Genomic DNA, 20,786 nt, shown 5'->3' with positions numbered 1-20,786 from the left:
TAGCCATGAAAAGGCGACAAAGAGGCAGACAGAATTCTTTACACATTTATAATAGTTATTAGTACATTCTAATGGGATTTATAGCCATAAAGCTGATTATTTTTGACTGGTATTGTTACTACTTGGCTTGGCACCGACTTCAAACATATCAGTTGGTAACGCATAGAAATAAAAAGGATAATATTTTATTTCATCCTTTTTGAAGTCGGTTTCATTTTTTTGTAAAAAGATTTTATTTTACCATTTTTAGTTTTAACGCATTGTTAAGAGCGCGACGCATGAATGAAAAACAAGATCATTTTTAACACTAAATTCGTGTACCTATTACTTTAGTAAATATGTAATCAGGAATTTTCTTGAGTCCGTCTGGGAAATTATAATTCCTGTCAACTAAATCCATCCGCCCGCCCCGCCACTGACCCAATCCCTTAGCCCCCCGATCACTCAACCTCACAGCAGATCAACCCCTGATCCAGGAACCCCTCGATCCTGAACCAGCAACCCTTCAACCGCCATTCCCCGACCCCTTAATCCCTGACCCCTTAACTCCTAACCCTGACCCCCGATCAGTAGCCTTACCAGCTTACCACGAGTTTGACATTGATATATTCGCTAGCATGTGAGTAACTTACTTCCTATGCATCTCGCTCGTACTAACCTTAGTGTGAGCGAGATGCATACAAAGTTACATTTAGATGCATAAGACGTTAGCGAATATGTCAATGTCAAACTCGTGGTAAGGCTACAGTTGCAGTACATCAAATTGGTGGTTTTCGGAAGCAAATGCTCGAGTTACTTTAGAAAACCCCGAAATTACTTAACACGTGCCTTTAAAAATTGAGGAGTTCCCTCAATTCCTCGTGGATACCATCATCAGACCAGAACCAAAAATAATACGGAAACACCTTGGAGATAACTTCTTCCAAACAAAAAAAGAATTACTCAAATCGGATCACAGGTGCCGGAGTAATCGCTGAACATACTTACATTTAAAGAAATCATCATCATTATCATCAAAATAATCATCATCATCAGGTCTACTTCATCAAATTGGTGGTTTTCGGGAGAAAATGCTCGAGTTGCTTAAGAAAACGCCCAAAACACCATGCATGTGCCTTTAAAAATTGAGAAGTTCCCTCAATTCCTCATAGATCCCATCATCAGAACAGAACCAAATTAAAATGGGACCAACTCGGAGGTAACTCCTTTCAAACAAAAAAAGAATTACTCAAATCGGACTACGGATGTCGGAGTAATCGGTGAACGTACACGGAAAAAAAAATAGCCACTACCGAATACAGAACCTCCTCCTTCTATGAAATTGAAGTCGGTTAAAAAGGAGGAGGTTCTCAATTTGGTTCTATGTTTTTGTCTCGTCTCATTAATTTTTCGTTTATATATTTCTTATTTCGTATCATTCTGTATTCGTCACTCGTTCTTTATTCGTCTTGTTCGCTGTTTGACGAACAGGCCTATTCGGATTTCGAGATAATCACAAGATCTTGAGACGATTTAGAGATCAACTAGATCTACATTAGATATCGACTAGATGTGACTTAAAATTGGATATCTAAGTCATAACTTGTCGAAATCGTTCAAGAAGACCTCCAGAATCGCGGAAACGTCAAATTTGACATATCTATCTTACAAATATCTTTAAATTATCCGTATCATAACTTGTTGAAGTCTAGTAGAAATCTAATTAATTTTCCGAATCGAGCCGATTATCTGCTTTGGTCAAAGTCTGTAACATGTCTCTCTCTTACGTGTCGTATTCGTTTTGTAAAAATGCTCTAAATTATTTCTTTAATGTTTTGTGATTGGTGCCGTTACTATGCACTCTATTAGGAATTTATAGTAGGTAGGTATTTAAATCGTGGGTTTTAAATTAATGAACAAAACATTGGTTAACTATTAGTAGGTACTTATCTAATCACCTTGTTACGCGCGCCACGGTAAAATTTATCGCAGTCTATGTTTCTGCCTGATTCATTGCATCTTCTTCTGTCAGTTCTATGATTTATTTGATTACTTTGATTACCGCGACATTCTGAGTATTCTGATTTGAATCCGCACACAATTTTAGTCTCCATGTGCCATAGGTGATTGAAACCGCCAGCCAGATTGATAAAATATTCTCAGTTAACTCAGTTACGAACAAAAACTGAACTACAGTCAAAGGATATATTTAATTCAAAAATTTATACACCTACCTATCAAATAAACAATCAAAAAGTTCTAATCTTCAAAAAAGAAGTATCTGACGTGTTTGGTGCCGGCATCGAAGTAGTCGTTATGCGGCAGATCAAGTGAAGAAAGTGTGGCCTTGAAGTAGTGCCTCGTGAAGTGGATGGCGTCCTGCGGGCGCAGCGACAGCAGGGCTTGCAGGTAGTCGCGCACAGCGTTGGTGAGCGCACTGGACTCGGACGTGTAGCGAGCGCCCTCTGATGACCGCGCGCTCTAAATACATATACATTATCTTTCTTATGACTATTATAGTATTTTATACAATCCTGATATAATAGAGAGTTTTTCAGTCGAGTACCGTGTTTAGACAATGAAGCTTGCTGAGTTGTCTAAGTAAGGTACGAGATTGAAAAGCTTGATTATATCACTATTAATTGTAGGTATACAATACTTTTTCTATGCATATAAAAATAATACTTTAAACTAGTAGAATCATACAAAAAAACAAAACCAAAAGCTAAGATACGCGAGCAGCCGCGATATCTTCATACTGGTACGCGCCCCGGCGGGCTGGTCAACGACACCTTCTCGTAACTCATGAGGCCCTGGTACTTGCTCCGCGCTAAATTCAATTTTTAGACAGTTGTTTTCTCGATTTCGGCCACCGTAGCCTATGGAGACTAACAAGCAACGCTAAGTGGTTTTCGTAGTCTATGGATGTTGCTATAAGGGTGTCACATGCGCGTTTCTGACTTATGAATCAATTGTTTCTACGATACAACCTAAAATATATAATTATTTTGAGCTATGGTTTTGTTTCGTCCTATCGCGGCGAGCTGTGATTGGTCAATTTCATTATAGTTGACTAAACTGTATCGAAATGAATATTATAGTTGAGTTGGGAGCCCATACATTAAAAATACCCAATTGCAGTTTGGTATAAGAAATCTTAATTCAAGAATTACAGTCGACGAGTAGAAAAACAATATTAGTTAACACGAGCCATCGTGATTCCTGAGAATAAATTTATCTTCTTCATAGTTTCCGATTTTCTCATACTGCACTACACCTATTTGGCAACACCACAATAAACTGATGTTTATAGGTACCTATACTACCTATAGCACAGCGCTATGAAATTTTGACTAGTGATCGGTAACACTACCAACGTTTAATTCCAGGGCAACGTGGTAGAGTTAAAAGCAAACAGGAAAGTAAAAATTTTGATAGAGGTGGATAATTAAGGTTCATTTAAAGGATATTAACCTTAATTAATACTCGTAATTTCAGCTGAATTTTACTTTACAGATTCTTTTAACTCAAGAACGCCGTCGTGAAATTAAAAGTTGTTACCGATCACTAATTAATGACTATGATGATATTACCAAATCTGCAATGAAATATAATATGTTAATTGCAGATTTAGCTTCGGCGCATCCCACACGGTCTGAAAAAATAAAAACCGGATTGACATGTACAATGTAGGTACATGATCAATTGATCATTTCTTAAAAATTACCCACACATTGTGAATTCAATGGCATGATGCAATAATTTGTGTTTAAAGCATGATACAGTTTTTAAGAAATTATCAGGTAAATATCATTTCAGAATCGCCCTGCCATCCCTTTTCACCCAGGTCATAGACAAAGCCCCGGTTGACTGTTGGTACAGACAAAGTACAGATAGTACACCATAGACAAAATCTGAATAATTATATTCTGTAACTGTAGCAATTACGGTTTTTAAACTTCAAACCGAGTGGGATATGCCTTAGATAGACGGACTTTAGCTATTTACTGGACTGCGATTAGACCAATATAGGAGGGCTATGTGTTTGACATGTGTTGTGTTCATTTGTACGTACTTACGTACATATATCCGTCCGTCCCTGTATCATCAATCTCATCATAACTACTAAACCAATTAATTTAATAGGAAATAAGTTAGCCTTTTTTTGCGTTCCTCTAATTTGTCCATGTGTGTGTGTGTGTGTGTGTGTGTGTGTGTGTGTGTGTGTGTGTGTGTGTGTGTGTGTGTGCGTGTGTGTGCGTGTGTGCGTGTGCGTGTGCGTGTGCGTGTGCGTGTGCGTGTGCGTGTGCGTGTGCGTGTGCGTGTGCGTGTGCGTGTGCGTGCGCGTGCGCGTGCGCGTGCGCGTGCGCGTGCGCGTGCGCGTGCGCGTGCGCGTGCGCGTGTGCGTGTGCGTGTGCGTGCGTGTGTGTGTGTGTGTGTGTGTGTGTGTGTGTGTGTGTGTGTGTGTGTGTGTAATAACAGTTGACATTATAATACTTAAATGGTGATGTGTGGAGGCATACCCTTCAGTTTTTAAGGTAGAAGCTTATAGACGTGTAGGTTTGATCTGATAAATAACGTGTACCCGCTTAGTAGTCGACGAAGGCCGGCTTCGCGGGGCTTCTATTTCCGCTCTGAGGGACACAATCAAACCTACATCGCTAATGGTGCATTTATTTATGTGGAAAGTGAGTACTTCGTCAGTACATACACTTAAATCTGACTAGACATAGAGAGAGATAAGCATGGCACTGCGCAAAAATGACTTGCAAAATCGTGAAGTATTTCACTCTTTATCTACCTACTCATTTCTCTCCAACTAGATCTTGATTTTGGAAAAAAAGATTAGTTAAAATGTAGGTAGGTATTTAACTAAATAACTTAGCCCTTACTTACAGCTTAAAAGGTTAAGGAAAATAACTTTTGCATGTAGTTGCTACTCGTATATGTGCTTGTGTTATTCTGGATTTAAATAACTCGATTATTAATTCTATACCCAACTACATACACGAGGGTCAATTTTTAAACCTACCTACATAAATAGTACACTTGTAAACGTTTCAAATAAAATCGGAAGCCTGTGACTTGGAAGGACATTAACGATACGGGAATCTTTAGATTGATTCATTGACGAAGACGCGTGCTTTGGTTCATATTGTCAAATTATATAAGTTAACTGTAGAGTTAAAGTTTAGTGTTGGCAAATCTGCGCGTCACCGTGAATGACACTTTCTAAAAGTGCCTGTTAAAGCCTGCGTAAAACCTTTCACCTTGTCGAGCCAGGAACCTGCAACTAAGGGAATATTACCCATAAACTCAGGGTATTTGATTTGAATGATATTCTTAAACCTACGTTACCTCGACTCCGACTCGAATTAAATCTGGCGGACTTCTGGCGTACTCTCAGTTCGGTTAACGATAACAAAGCGTTCAAAATGCCTTTGTATTGTACTACGTATGGGTACTTATCAATTTGTAGAAATAAATAATTAAGTTTTCCAATATTTAAAACACGAAATATAAATAAATAAGGCTAAACTTATGCATATAAATAAAATACCTATGCGATGAGCTACGGTTTGAATTAATAAGTACCTTATTCTTAATAATTTGCACACTGCAAAGAAGAAACTGAATTTTCAGAACTAAGCAATTTCCCTGAAATGGTTTACATAAATTAAGCAATTTTTTGTGTATTTTCCCCATTCCTTTTTGTGTAATATTATTATGTATGTTTATCCTATAAATTTGTATGTATTTGTATCCTTTATCTTTCTGGTACCTTGTAGTACATTTTACTGCATTTGTCACCCTATTTTCACTTTCTCCTCTCATCTACTCAAAGGTTAACTGGAAGAGAAGTACCCAATATTAACTTAGTGTGTGGTGTGTCGTGATAGTGATATAATGAATATTTAAAATATTCGTCTACTTAAAGGTCCTGTCCTTGCTATATTCCTGCAATAGACTAGACAAAAAAATTCAAAATCGCTCTCCTTCTTGATGCGACTGGCAAATCATATTACTTTTAAGCAACCGGGTTTTTTAACCTAATTAGACCCCGCTGAATCCGAATTTGCCGGTTGCTCGATCGAAATCTTGACCAGAAGTGAGATATTTGACATTAAAGGTCCCTTTTTTTAGTTTTTCGTAAATAACTTAAACGGTGGCGCATAGCAAAAAATGTTCTATTACATAAGTAATCTGCATAAAATTGCCTACAAGAAAGATTCAGTACAATTTTTCGCTAGGCTCAAAATTCAAAGAGATATTAACGCGGGAAATTTAATTATAATCACTTCTAAGGTCCCTTTTTTAGTTTTTCGTAAATAACTCATAAATGGTGGCCAATATCAAAAAATGTTGTTAAACGTTTATAATCTAAGTACACAAAATTTTGAACAAAAAAGATTGTGTACACTTTTCGTACCCGGACCCGGGTATGTCCTTAAACTACGTCCAAGACCACCGGTGGACGGGCAACAGCGTCCCTCAAATTCGGTGTACTCGACTGCGATCGCCAACCCGCCTGCCAAATTGCACTGGCATGATCCCGTGCATGGCCCTTTCAGGCTGACCAGGGGCGATTGGCCTATTCTCACGAACTCGCTGAAAAGCCGCTGTTATCAATCGAGCATTGTGTGGATGTCGTCAATTTGGGAAGTGTCTCCTATAAAGCCTTAAGCCTTGAGCTGCAGTTCCACGTGTATCAAAAACTCTCGAGTATTGTAACCCATTTTAGAGAAAAGCTAATACCAGTTTTTCTAATATTTTTTGATTCGTTTTGACAGCCCGACGTGTTGACGACTTTTGAAATTGTCATGTCAAAGTTGACAAAAAAACTCTTTAATTAATGTATTAAAACCTCCATACATGAACCCAATGATAAGGACGACAATAATTTTACGATATTAGTTGTCTCAGTTTTTTACCCTCGTACCACGACATGCCTTGTACCCTTCGAGCAACACGGAAGGGAGGCGGCATTCGCACTATTTCCCCTCTGCCGAGGTACAAGATTAGCGCGTCAATCTAATCTAGCGCGGGTAATAAAACTAGTTGCACTTGGATTTTTCACTAGACTGAGTCCAGACGCGCGCGTGAACACTGCTGCACAAAAATGCCTGTTTGCTCGGTTTTTTGTTATAAAAAGAGGTCGGGGACATCAAATTTACAAAAAGAAAGTGTTACATTTCACATGTAATATTTTTTTTTACATATCATACGTTTAATTACATTCAAACACAATAATTATATTTTAGTCTCATGTAATTGTTGGATTTATCGATTTTGCTCGCTCAGTACAAATTGCGGATCGGTCGAGCGACAAATCCGACTTCTCATCTCTCAGAATACAATAACATACTTCAACGAAAATGTGTTAGTGTGCGTGTTGTGACACTTGTCACTCGTCCGTACACAAAAAGAGATCGAGGTTTGCAAGATTTGTCTTTGACGTGTGTCATTTTCTATGTATTTGTGTCGTCATTACAGATTGGATTTTGTATGTAAGTGTGTGAGAAGTGCGACTGTGTGCACCTTTCCCCCCGCGAAAAATGGCAGAAAGATTTGTACGGTGAGATATCGCTTGGGCCCCTCCCTTCCGATGTGTCGGAAGCCGGTGTTGCTCGAAGCTTGTACCACGTGCGTTAGCGATATGAGTAACGACAATTACGCAGTACACCCACTACATTGCGTGTGCGAATTTTGGAAATTTAATTGAGCAGTTAATTTACATAATTATGATATTTCATATATTGTTGCAATGAATATTTGAATATGTCCGGTGAAGAAAGTTTGAACGGAGCATTTTTCCGTAAAAAGATATTAACGATTTAAGACTTTAGGTATTTACTTATATCCTATTATTATTATTCTTTGGAAATTTATACAATACTTTTTATTTATTGATACTTTATCTTACTGTAAAGTTTTTTCTGGCAGAGGAATTACTGCGGGGTCCACTACCTTTATTTCCTACACTATAGTAGGTACATTCTATTACGTTGTAATGAGCCTGAAATAGACATTGTAGGTTTGCAAATTGAGAGTTCTGAAGCGGAATGCACTAGAACAATTTCTGCATGCATAATTTAACTTTCCCGCAAACCGTAAAACTGAAGCTAGTTACCGATTATTTAAACTGTTAAAAGCCAGCATTCTAGCTTCCAACGAGCTTTTTCTTACCTTAAAGTCTAGGTAATCTGACAAAAGCTGTAAGTCTTCACGCCAATGTTTACGCAGAGGATTGTGCTCCTCAATTAAATCCTTTTCTGGCGTAGTTTTTAAAAGCGGATTAATGTGAACGATGTAATTAGTATCCGCCCACTCATGGCAAATTAAATAACCTAAAAGAGCAAATCAATTAAACTAATTATATCAAAAAGACGCTTTGCCTTCGAAGTAATATTATTCTGTCGATTTCCTATTTACCTCTGAGAGAGAGCACCGTCAATGTCTGATGAACAACACCAGACGCCTCAATGATATGCCGTTCGACTTTACAAACGAACATCGTCTTGCCATTGACGATGGCCTGACTCACGCCATGGCAAACCTGCGAACATTGCCATTATAATAGTACATATGTAGTGCATAATTGCATTCCATCGTATTTTCTCGGAAACGTTCGTATTGTCATGCTGCTTCAGTCAACCTCATTACTTTTTGTACCGAGACTGACTGGAATAGCAAAACACGATGCAAAATAACTATGCACTTCATCTGTAGGTACATTAATTACTACAAATACTACATTATTATGAACACAAGGCCGGTAATTACTAATCCGGCCGAAGTACGTACAGTGTTTTTTTTTTTTTCATAAAAATATGTCGAAATACACCCTGAAAACCAAAAATAACCTACATCTATTCAAAGTAATATTTTCACGCTTATTCGGGAAAATATTATTAAAATGGAAAAAACACACAAATCAAAAATCTTACGTATATGCTTTCGCAAACCACGCCATCGATCAACACAGTGTCAGTTTTTATTTTACCCCTATATCGGGCAAGCGCAAAGTATCTCAATAGGACAATGTTAGCGCCTTCAAGCAAGAACGAATGGGCGTCTTCAAAGCTGTGATAGAACCGCTTAACGACGTGTCGGTCTCCACAAATTTTTGTTATCTTATTATAGTATCCGGTATCACATATCGCCATGTAACTCTTGCGTTCCTTTATCGTATCCTTCTTTTGAATGTGTCTGTAATAAATGTATTTAATTACGAGCCAGCTAATGAAAAAAACGAACTAAAACAATAAACAAATCCAGATTGAGACAGTCGCATCACTATGTAATCACTATCTATCAAACTTAATAGTTATATTATAAACTAGATGACCCGGCGCACTTCGGTTCACCTATATCTATAATCTTTTTTTATACAGTCTTAATTTTTTCCTTCATTAGAACCTTTTCCTGACGATAACCAAGTAAAATAGATATTGAAGTATTGATTTATATATATATATAGATTACAGGTTACAGACCTTTATCAATAGGAATGAGATTATGAACCAGGCAGCTGGAGTAGTACTTTTGGTATATTTTTTACTACCAGCAGTGAAGCAACCACTTAAAACTCACTCTGTCCTATTCTCCTCCATGGTGTGCAGATTGCAATCCAAAATGCCGACTAGCTTAGTTCCAGCTTTAGCTCCTTCTTTTGAGAAATGCGAAGTAACTTGTACCAGAAATTTATCCTTGCTTTCGCCAAGACATTCGACGCCAATGCTCATACCTGGTTATAAAAATTTAATGAATAATATGTAAAATTACACATTAAAAGCCTATATTTTAACTAATAACGACATATACTTACCCCCGAGAGTACTGCAGCAATCTATAGATGGCTTTCTAACATGCTTCTTGTATTCCGGAGCATCAATTTCAATATCAGCAGCACTCGTTTCAGTTCCTCGTTTTTCTTCATATAATCCCAAAATTTTCAATTTTTCTTTCTTTTCTTCTTTATGTGATATTTTATCATGTCTTCCATATTCATAATCAAAGTATGTATGACGGGGATCCACGTCATGGCACCATCTATAATTATGTTTCCCAGCTCTAGTCTTCTTTAACTTTAATGGTGAAAGATCTATCGATTTCGGGTGGCATGTGCAATCTATAGAATTTGTTTCTGTACATGTACATTCTAATAGCTTCTTTGTCTGGATGTCACAAATACAAGGAGATGTGCACTCACAAACAGAAAAGCATTTACAATTTTCAGGATTCTCGCAGGTGCACTGAGTGGGCTTAGGTTCGGGATAACATTTACAGATCCCATCTGGTTCCGCATCACAAGTACATATCTGTGGAACAGGGCAGCTACAAATTGATTTCGATTCTTGTGTTTCACATTTAGGGGGTTCACCGTCTTCTGACTCACAAACGCACGTTTTTCGAATATCACAAACACAAACTATATCACATGAACAAGTTTGACCCTTTAAACAAAGACAACGCTTTTTTGGCATTGGTTTTTGGCAATCGCATGGTATTGTTTCATGTTTCGCTGCATAATATTCTGGTTCAGCTCCTTCGAAGCTACCAAAACTTTCATCATCGACGCTTTGTCCTGGTTTATGCTTGCATGTGCATACTGGATAAGGATCCAATCTTGTAGGATCGCAAACACAGGGAATAACATTGTCGCATGGACAATCCGGTCTAACTTTATCATCCGGATTACACACGCAGGTTTTACTAGGTTTACAAGAGCACTCTGGTTTTGGGTCACCTTCGTGGCATGTACAGATTCTTTCTAAATTGGCACAAGTGCATTCACGTAATACTTTTGCACCGCAACTGCACGGTATCTTCGTAATACATTTGCATTCCATCGTTTTTGGATCTTGTTTACAAACACAAAACTCTATGCCTTGGCGTACATCAGTATTTATTTGTGGCATTCCATCCGGACCCATAATGACACTTGCTTTACTGTTTGTAGGTGGTAAAGGCTTGGAACAGTCCGGAAAAAAAAACGTGTGAAAATCATGTTCGTCGTCGTCTGATTGTGATTTTTTATCAGATTCCACCTCTACTCTGTCCTCAATTTCGTATTCGTGTTCCGGTTTTTTTAAATTGGTCTTCTCTGGCTCGCTCTCAGTAGTTGAGTGACAAGACCATTCAGAATCAGAATCATCTTCAGCTTGATCTTCAGCTTGACCCTCAAAATGACCACATCCTATTAGAAGCGTCTCGCCAAAACATATTTTTTCCTTTATCGAGTCATCTGTAACCGTAGAAAGTAGGATCGTATAGAAGTGGTATACGCGTGCCTCCGTGAGGTACAAAACATACGCAAATGCGACACTGTGATTGGTCGAATTCATTTGTTGCCCACCATAATCCATACTAAATAAATGGTGGGGAACAAATAAAATGTGAGACTGTGACAAGGACGAACAATAAATATCTCTTTCGCTGCTACTCCTACTGAAAGATACATAAGACTATCCTGTTCGGTAACTTCTCCCTACCATCATGCCAGATCCAGTTTTAATACTAGATTCATGTCTGTAACATCAGTTCAAATGAAACCAATAGCCAAACCACAGTTGTACCTTGAATCTACCCCCGCCTATTAGGGTGGAGCGTCGTTGTATGGAAAAAAATTAAAATTTGATTATCAATGTGGAACCGGTACCAAAAGTTGCAGTTTGTCATGTAGATTATAGTGATTATATCAAGTTTCAAAATCAACACTACTTTTAGCCCTCTACTCAGCCACTAAAGAAATTAATAAAGGTAAAATTTTCATAAATTATTAAAATATACTATTTCACTAATATGTGTACATTTTATTGAAATTATATAATGCTTAATAAGCGTATAATAAGTTATTACCACAATTTTAGTGCATTTTTCAATATTTATGAAATAATATAATTTCAAAATTTCATATTAAACAGCAATTTCATGCAAAACAAGGAAAATGCTACAGTGTAAAAAAAATATATGGGTTATTTTTTTTAGACATTCTTGTGTCAAAGTAACGATGTTATTGATTACGAAAAGTATCATTTTACTGCAAAAAAAGGGTTACTTATATGTTTAACCCTTTATAAGGCAGAGACGATTTGGAAACCACTTAGTTAATAAACATTTACGGAGAAGAACATCCTCTTTATTATTTAACTATAATGGTATTATATAGCGAATATATCAGGCTTTCTTTCCTCGTTCATACTTTTTCGGTCAATATTTAATTTTTGTGTAATTAATTAATCTATAGTATGTGGTCAATTTATGCACTATGCCTGTCAAGGGAAGCAAGCTATCGTCATTGTTTCCATTATACTATTAAAAATATACACGTCGCTGTATCTAATAATTTGAATTATAGCTCTTGCAATTCACGATGGCGAGTAGCGAGACTCTTATTGGTATGATGACAAGGTCTAATTTTGATAAATCCACGCTCCATCGTGAATTGCAAGAGCTTATAATTTTTTCAGTGATATTCGTATATTAATCCTACCCACTACAAGATACACAATAATGTTCGATTTACCGTATGTAGTCAATTAAACGCCAGTCTGTACAGAGCACCTTATGTTTGTTATGTCAATGTCAATGAATAGGGGTATTGGAAACAGATCATCTGAAAACTCAAGTGCACTAACAGGCTGAGTGCATATATTGACCACATGTTTTTCTTAATGATTTCGTTTTTTTTTTGGCGTAGATGTGTTCCCCAGTGCATTAGAAACATGGTAGTGTATTTAACTTTCACGTAGCATATCTGTATAAATGGGGCCTTATAAAGGGTTAAATAAGCGTCAAATTTCGCCCTTCGGCGTCGCTTACGCCCTTTTTGGGTCATGTTCAGACGTATGTTAGGCATATATATGTCGCAGTCGGATCGTATAATCCGCCGTATTACATTACGGCTAGCCGTTTTCAAAAACAGGGGCGTTTTGAAATGCGGCGGTTTAACGATTAGCCGGATTGAATGCGGCTGAATGAGAATCCGCCGGAATGTATTCGGCGCCATACGTTCTGTGTTGACGAAGGCTAGCCGTAATGTAATACAGCGAGTCATTAGCCGCCGCTTTGACAGTTTTTAGTTCCCATTTTTAACACCCGTGGCGCTGCCTGACAAACGCTGGGGTGTCCATCAAATCTGGAGTTCGTCGGACTGTTTCTTTTCAAAAAACATTTCTTTCGCAACTTAACTAGACGGAGCCCCGCTTCGCGGGGCTTTCGCGGGGCTCCTATTTCTGAGCGGTTTGCCCTTCGGGCATCTGAAGCTACCTAACGAACCTAACCTACCTACCTATTGATTTAGTGAGACGTCCGTGAAAACATTACACTTTGGGGAAAAAAGCGTAGGTTAGGTTCGTTAGGTAGCTTCAGATGCCCGAAGGGCAAACCGCCCAGAAATAGGAGCCCCGCTTGCGGGGCTCCGTCTATTTAAGTTGTGAAGGAAATGTTTTGGAAAAGAAACACATGTAGTGCGGTGGGACCATGGTAAAAATAAACTAAATTGCAAACATTGTCAAACTCCGGTTACGTAGGCGACCGAAAGAACTGGTCACTCTACAATCTAAAATAGTAGTACGATGCGGCTAAACGTTGGCCGCCTTATTGAAGAACGTATCGCAATGACAATCCGGCTAATCGTCGAACCGCCGCATTTCAAAACGCCCCTGTTTTTGATAACGGCTAGCCGTAATGTAATACGGCGGATTATACGATCTGACTACGACATATATACTTATACTAGTATTATTTTTATTATCTTATCATGTTCAAAATAGTTTTCACGATTCTGTTATGGATTGTAAACTCCAATTTGTGCACAATATCCGGGTTTAAGGGCATTTTCCATAAAACCCCTATTTACGTGGTTTTACCGAGTCATAAAAATATACGTTATAAACAAAAATAAGTATAGGAATCGAGTATATCTGTAAGAAAAAGATGTTATTTAATGAATAAAACTTGTTATCAAAAAAATAAGCATAAATTAAATTTATTAAAAATATACATATATTGCTATATATAATCGAAGAGTAGAGGGCTAAAAGTATATACCAATATTTTTTTTATTATTTTTCCCTTAAATAATAAAAAAATAGACATCCTTTTAGAGGGGTTCCATTGCTATAGATGGTCAAGCAAATCTTGTCAGTAGAAAAAGGCGCGAAATTCAAATTTTCTATGGGACGATATCCTTTCGCGCCTACATTTTTCAAATTTGCCGCCTTTTTCTACTGACAAGATCTGCTTGACCCAGTATATATTCAAGAATTTTGGATTTCGCTCCACCCTACCGCCTATGTGTAAAATAAATAATATAAAATGCGCGGTGCCATCATCGCTAGTCTCATTCGTTCGTTTATTTCTTATTTCGTATCATTCTATATTCGTCACTGGATTTTTACTGTTCCTGTTCGCTTTTTGACATCATCTTCATTGAAATTCTGTAACTTGTTTCTCTCTTATTATCTCTTATTCGTTTTTCGTCACGGTCTTCCTTGGTCTTAATCGTTGTTTGTCTCCCTCGATTTTCGTAACATTCGCAGGTTATCTTTAGTCACATTCGTTTTTCGTCACTCTCTTTTTTGCCCTTTATTGGAATTCGTCTAGTTCTTTTCTGGGCACATTTGCTACTCGTCCCGTTCGCTCTTTGCACTTTTTCGTGATAGTCATCATTGTTATATATTCACTTCATCAAAAAATTGTTGTTGGAGACCCTTATTCGTTTTAAAAGATCTATCCAACGATACCCCACACCATTAAAATTAAATGAAAAATAAAACCTTTCGTAGGAGGAGGTACCTACCCTAAAAAGTTTCGTAATTTTTAGTGTACTGTTCTGTCGCCATGCATGACTAATGTAATTTATATGAAAACGTGTATAGTGACGTCACGGGCAACTCACCTATAATACTTTTTATTTTTCAATCCGATTTATTAAATATAAATTGTGGATAAAAATAACTGCTTTCTATGTTTTTCTAATAATTATCTGGTGTTTAATTTCGTGAACGGTGAGAAATAATTTATTTTAAGTAGGTAGAGGAAAGTACCCAATTCTAGGGATTTACAGGGCAAGCTATGCTGGCGCCATCTGCTAAAATACTTCGACCGGCCAACCCCATTGTGATCCTCCTTCCTTTTTGCCTGGTTTAGATGCGTGGCAAGCCTCAGAGACGCAGTTATGCGTTAGAGGGAGCAAGCGATATTGCTATCTCATTGCACCGCGTAGCTGCGTCCCTTTTAATAAAATAACGAATGAGACAAGCGATGATTACACCAAATGCGCCTGTTAAATTGGCTTGATTTTTATTGAGTCGATCTATCCAATTTTTAGGGTTCCGTACCTCTAAAGGAAAAAACGGAACCCTTATAGGATCACTCGTGCGTCTGTCTGTCCGTCCGTCTGTCCGTCTGTCACAGCCTATTTGCTCCAAAACTACTGGACCAATTAAGTTGAAATTTGGTACACATATGCAAGTCTGTGACCCAAAGACGGACATGTAATGAAAACAAAAGAATTTTGAACATAGAGGGAACTTTTGGGGGGGAAATGAGAAAATTAAAAAACAAAGTTTTGCAAACCATATCGTGTTACATATTAAATGAAAGGGCTTATTTTGAGGATCTCAAATATATTTTTTTTTATAATCGAACGAGCGAGCGAAGCGAACGAAGTTCTTACATTCGACTTGGGACTCGCGGCTGGCTAGGGGCACGTCCCGGCATTTCGATGTTTTTAAGCTGAACTATCAGAGGATAGTTTGATACTCAAGAACTTTAGTAAATTTGTTCTAATTTAAATTATATTAGGTAAACATGTAGTTGAGGGCATTATATTTTAGTCATTAAATTATGAGCAGGCTCGATCACGGTGTTATGGAGCTAGAAGAGCCTAAAAGGCCCAAAAGCTATTTGTGAGGGGTCTTGCTATTTTGGTCAACTCCTTTGCAAGAAAATATGAGTGGCCATCATAGTTTAGATACCTACATTGGTAGGGTAGGTGGATCGTTGTCTGGTCAATTGTGGTGGGTACGCCAGGAAATAGGCGTATCAGCCATCTTGAATTTAAAATTTTTTATTCAATCGTGTCTAAAATGAAATAGACGTCTATGAATCTACACAATATAGTTTATAGCGAACCGCGAGTTCTCCGTTCGGGGCGAACTACTAGTTTTATATTAAAAAGTTTAGAAGTTATTTAAGAAAATTGGCAAAAAATGCCCTTAACTCCGATACTACTGGCTCTAAACTTTTGAAAAAAATACACAAAATAGTTCTTCACCTCTAGATGACAGGAAAACCTATTAGAAATCTACAGTCAAGCGTGAGTCGGATTTAAGGAAAAAAACGCGGTTGTGCTGTTTTAGGGACACAGCCGTAATGGTTTGTGTGTGTGGTGTGAAACATGGTGTAGAGAGCTATTGCGAAGGCCGAAGGCCGAGCTACGCGTATGGCCGAAGGCCCGAAGTGTCTCGCGGAGGCTTTTTGAAACGCGCGGCCGAAGGCCGAGTTGCGGGAGGTTAGTGCTCAAACACAGAACAAAATTAGTACCTACTTCAAGCGTCTGAAACTCATCTGAGACTCAACAGGTGAGTCGGACTTAAGATTAAAAATTGCGGGTAGGCTGTATTAGAGCCACGACCGCAATTGTTTACGTGAAACGTGGTGTGGATAGCTAGTGCGAAGGTCGAAGGCCAAGCTCTGCGTGGGGCCAAAAGGCCTGAAGCATCCGAGAGAGGTGCGCCTCCACGCAAGGTCGAAGGATGAGCTGTAGGAGGTTAGTGCTCAAACATAGAACAAATAATTGGTTTAAGTAGCTAAATGAGAAGACCGAACTGCCGTGTCAGACGTATATCTGTTATCTTGAAATAACAGAGATACGCTTAACCAACGCAAAAAGAATATACGCACTATGCTTAACATAATACTTGAGCAAAATTTTGGTTAAATTAGAACAGATTTACTAAAGTTATTGCGTAACTAACTATCCTCTGACAGCTCATTTAAAAAACATGGAAATGCTTGGCCGTGCCCCTAGCCAGCCGTGTGTTGTAAGTAAGTTGAATGTAAGAACTTCGCTTTGCTCGCTCGTTCGAAAATGAGTGCAGTACCTACGGAACCCTTGGGACGCGAGTTCGACTCGCTCTTGACCGGTTTTTTATGAGGTCCTAGGAGGTAGGTAAGAAGTATCATTACATTTCCCTGGTACAACTACAAATGTAGGTAGTACGGTGCTTACAGACTGGGCTTGGACTGGGACTGAAGCTGGGAGTATGTTGTTTGGTGTATGTTGTATGTGCTGGGTGTATTACACTACAAATTGAAGAAAAATCTTTAATAGCAATGTATAGGTAATTATAGGTACCTTACCTATATAGTAAAAACTTTTAAACATTCTATTAAAATAATCTTACCTATCTCAAAATGAAATTGCTTGGATAAATCAATTAAAGATACTTTAGCGCCAGCAGACATTTTTTGATTTTTGTTTATTTTGTTGTTTTTTTATGATATAGGTACATGACAGACAATCATGTCCACCTATGTCCACGAACGAACTCCACGATGAAATGAAGTAAGCTAGGTATTCTAAAAGCCGTAACAGACTATCGCACCGGACCGCGACCTTGGTGCGGTCAAATATCTATTTCTCTCTCTAACTTATAGCTGTGTCCTTAACGCACTTACGGCGACCACCTTACACACTATCGATACGTGCGCCGCACCGCACCAACGTGGCGGCGCGGTGCGATACTCTGTTATAGCTTTAAAGCCGGAAACACATTATTAAGGCCCCATACGAGCGCTTTTTCAACGCGCGTTAAAAAAGCGCTCACTCTCTCATTAAGTAAAATGTGAGACGCAAATACACATTGGACCAAGAAATTGGACAGGTGAAACACCAACCTTAGCCAGAAATGAGCCAGCAATATTCTAAAAAATAAACGGACGTACGGCGGTCCACGGACCACCTTCCACTCTTATAGTAGGAGATCCCACATATATGGTCGAACTTCACCAATCTGTCTGACGGATGAAACTATGAAAATATGAAAGAAAATATGTTTCAGAATATAAATAAATAGGGTTGCCTAAAGAAATATGGTCAAGGCTATTTTGAATAAATTTTTGAAAAAAAAAATTTTTTCGGCTAATATCACCGATTTGTCTGACGAACGAAATAAGTTTCAATGGAAAGTATACAACTTGTACAACATAAATCAACTAGGTTGCCTATCTTTTTCCGGTTACTATTGGGTGGTTGCCGTGTTTAAAGATGTGATTTTATATCGACAATTGCACTCATCTGTCATCAAATACGGCTTTTTACAAAACATTTTTTGATAAAGAGAATATTTTAGGAAATAATCGCCTCGAAAGAAACAAAATGTACGTGAGGATTCTTTTTTTCGAGTCAACCCTATGCCCCCCCCCACATCTAGCGTCTTTCGAGCGTCGGCGTCTACAACTCTATGGCCGCTGCTCGACGCAACGTCGACGCAACTGCGCAGCGACGTCATTTTCCATAGCGCTTACCAGACGTCGACGCTCGAAAGACGCTAGACGTGGGGGGGCCCTATGGTGTGGGATGTTGTTGGAAACGTCTTTCAAAATGAATAGGGGTTTTAGAAGAACATTTTTTGATAAAGTGAATATTTTCGGAAATAATCGCTTTGAAAGAAACAAAATGTGTGTGACAATTTTTTTATCGTTTCAACGTTATAGTGTGGGGTGTCGTTAGACAAGCCTTTCAAAATAAATAGGGGTCTTTCAACAACATTTCTTGATAAAGTGAATCATTTCGGAAATAATCGTTTAGAAAGAAAAAAAAAAGGTTTTTCCTTCTAACTTTTGAACCATCTGCTTAAAAAGTTCAATCAAATAAAATTAAAACAAACTTGATCAGTTAAGCCGTTTATGAGTTATCGCTAAAAGTCTTCCCTTCTTATTTTAATTAAAAGCCTGGCAACCCTTATTTGTGACCGGATTTTCGCAGACAACCCTATACCATTGTATTTGCAATAAAATTAAAGCCTGACCAGGAATATATGATCATTGTCAAGAGGGCGATATTATTCTCATTTATATGGCAACAGTTCAGTATAGTCTGAACAATGTGGATTGGCAACTCGTTATTTTGACTTACATACTTTTATTCACTCTAATCATAATCAGAATCCAAATATTCGGTGTTCACATTTTTTTATTGTCGGTTTTTACCGTATACAATTCATGTATTTTCTTACGCGTCACACATAGGTCAAAATTACCTTACATAGGATCTGCTATCTTGAACAAAATTGGTCGTCTCCAAAGCCCATAGCAAAGAGAATAGAGTGTATAGAGAATTATTGTCATAGTAAATTTTGTAATCTCTGTAAATTGATTGCCATCTATCGACACAAGATTGAAACTAAAAATGAAAATGTATGTTATGTATATCTTTGCCCATAGTAAATATTTTTCAATTTTTATATCCTCGCTTGTATAACATAACACTACAGTAACCAAGTCGTAATAACCAGACTATAATGACATTTTGATTTGTTTACCTGTCAGCTCTGATGTTAATTTGGAAATGTTTCGTAGCGAAATAGTTTAATTTCCCGAACGGTTATTTTCCAGCAGTTTATTATTTACAATGTTTTGCTCTTGATTATGCATAGTTTTGGACATTTTTTGTCATTTATTGTTTAATATTCAACACTGAAGTATTATTCAAGTAAACCGCCACAATGACACTGACAACAGTGACAACCTATCATTAAAATTATTGCCAGTGTAAGAAATTAGTTCCAATGAAATTCCGCAACATGGCGCATGATCATATATTCCTGGTCAGGCTTTACCATCATTTTGATGTATAATTCAAGCGTCAGACAGATGAGTCCAATTATCGATATAAAATCACCTCTTTAAACACGCCAACCAGATAATAGGGACCGGAAAAAGATAGTGTCACGTGAGTTTTCCTAGCCCAGCAGGGGCTTTGCCCAGAGGAAACTCACGGACAATTAAAGTTACTGAATTAACCAATCTAAATCTTAACCAAAAACTCAAGCAGGTGCCTACACTTATTTCCATCAACTATTCAGGGGTTTCTAAAGGATGTCAAAATGAAATGTTAGTTTTGTGACACATAATTTATTTCTATTCTCACACTGAGGAAGTTGTTCTACAAGTAAATCATTTATTAAGCTAGCATTAAGCACCTTATTCTATAATGTCAGACGATAGAGCCGGGTCGTGCCAAAAATGGTTCTACAATGATTTACAAGCAGACCTATCTAAATTTGTTAGTACCTAATTTATCATTTGCCATCACATATGATTCTACTAAATTCTTTAACTTTAAATTTGGAAAATGCTTCAAGGATGGAAGGAAATCGTACACCAACCTCATAACAATATCGCACCGCGGAGCACCACAGAAAGCCTAAGGCCTCAGCTTGAAGGTGTCGTCTCCTCCACCCAGCAGAAAAGCGAAATTCTCATGGCGAACAGCTCACCATACGCACTTGAAGTTTGATGGATATGGACGGACTTCCATACTCCGAAATAACAGCAACATAACAGTAGCGTGACATAACATAACATAACATAACATAACACCCAGTCAGCTGAAAGAAACATTTCAACATTAACAACTAGAAACATGTGGTATCTTAACCTTTCAAAGGACATTATTATATTCTGAGTTTCTTACCAGCTGGAAATTCCTAGAGTGGATTCATCTCACAGCTCTAACTATCCCATCCCACCACATTGTTTCGCCAGCAGACTGGAAACAAAACGAATGGTCA

At 37.9% G+C, this 20,786-nt stretch overlaps 1 protein-coding gene and 1 non-coding gene across 2 annotated transcripts; one reads left to right on the top strand and one right to left on the bottom strand.

Moving 5' to 3' along the window:
• Window positions 1-2,170: 2,170 nt before the first annotated feature.
• Window positions 2,171-17,537, bottom strand: LOC134792128 (uncharacterized). The gene is made up of 7 exons (XM_063763341.1): window positions 17,397-17,537; window positions 9,809-11,227; window positions 9,574-9,727; window positions 8,928-9,189; window positions 8,413-8,536; window positions 8,167-8,327; window positions 2,171-2,460 (listed from the first exon to the last, which is right to left on the bottom strand). The coding sequence occupies exons 1-7, from the start codon at window positions 17,455-17,457 to the stop codon at window positions 2,239-2,241; spliced, it is 2,403 nt and encodes an 800-aa protein (XP_063619411.1). The 5' UTR covers window positions 17,458-17,537; the 3' UTR covers window positions 2,171-2,238.
• On the top strand, window positions 4,672-4,775 carry LOC134798678 (U6 spliceosomal RNA). Its single transcript, XR_010145248.1, has one exon. It is a non-coding gene; the product is annotated as a U6 spliceosomal RNA (small nuclear RNA).
• Window positions 17,538-20,786: the final 3,249 nt, after the last annotated feature.

Source organism: Cydia splendana, chromosome 1, assembly GCF_910591565.1.
Source record: "Cydia splendana chromosome 1, ilCydSple1.2, whole genome shotgun sequence".
Taxonomy (NCBI): Eukaryota; Metazoa; Arthropoda; class Insecta; order Lepidoptera; family Tortricidae; genus Cydia; species Cydia splendana.
This window is presented reverse-complemented; position numbering and strand designations above follow the sequence as displayed.

Bases quoted from the DNA above. Each gene is read 5' to 3' on its own strand.
- LOC134792128 (XM_063763341.1), bottom strand. From the start codon at position 17,457: ATGTCTGCTGGCGCTAAAGTATCTTTAATTGATTTATCCAAGCAATTT. The intron at 8,537-8,927 runs GTAAGATTTTTG...CAATGTTCGCAG, and splicing joins TGGTTTGCGAAAGCATATAC to GTTTGCCATGGCGTGAGTCA. The intron at 2,461-8,166 runs GTAAGAAAAAGC...ATATGTATTTAG, and splicing joins CAGATTACCTAGACTTTAAG to AGCGCGCGGTCATCAGAGGG.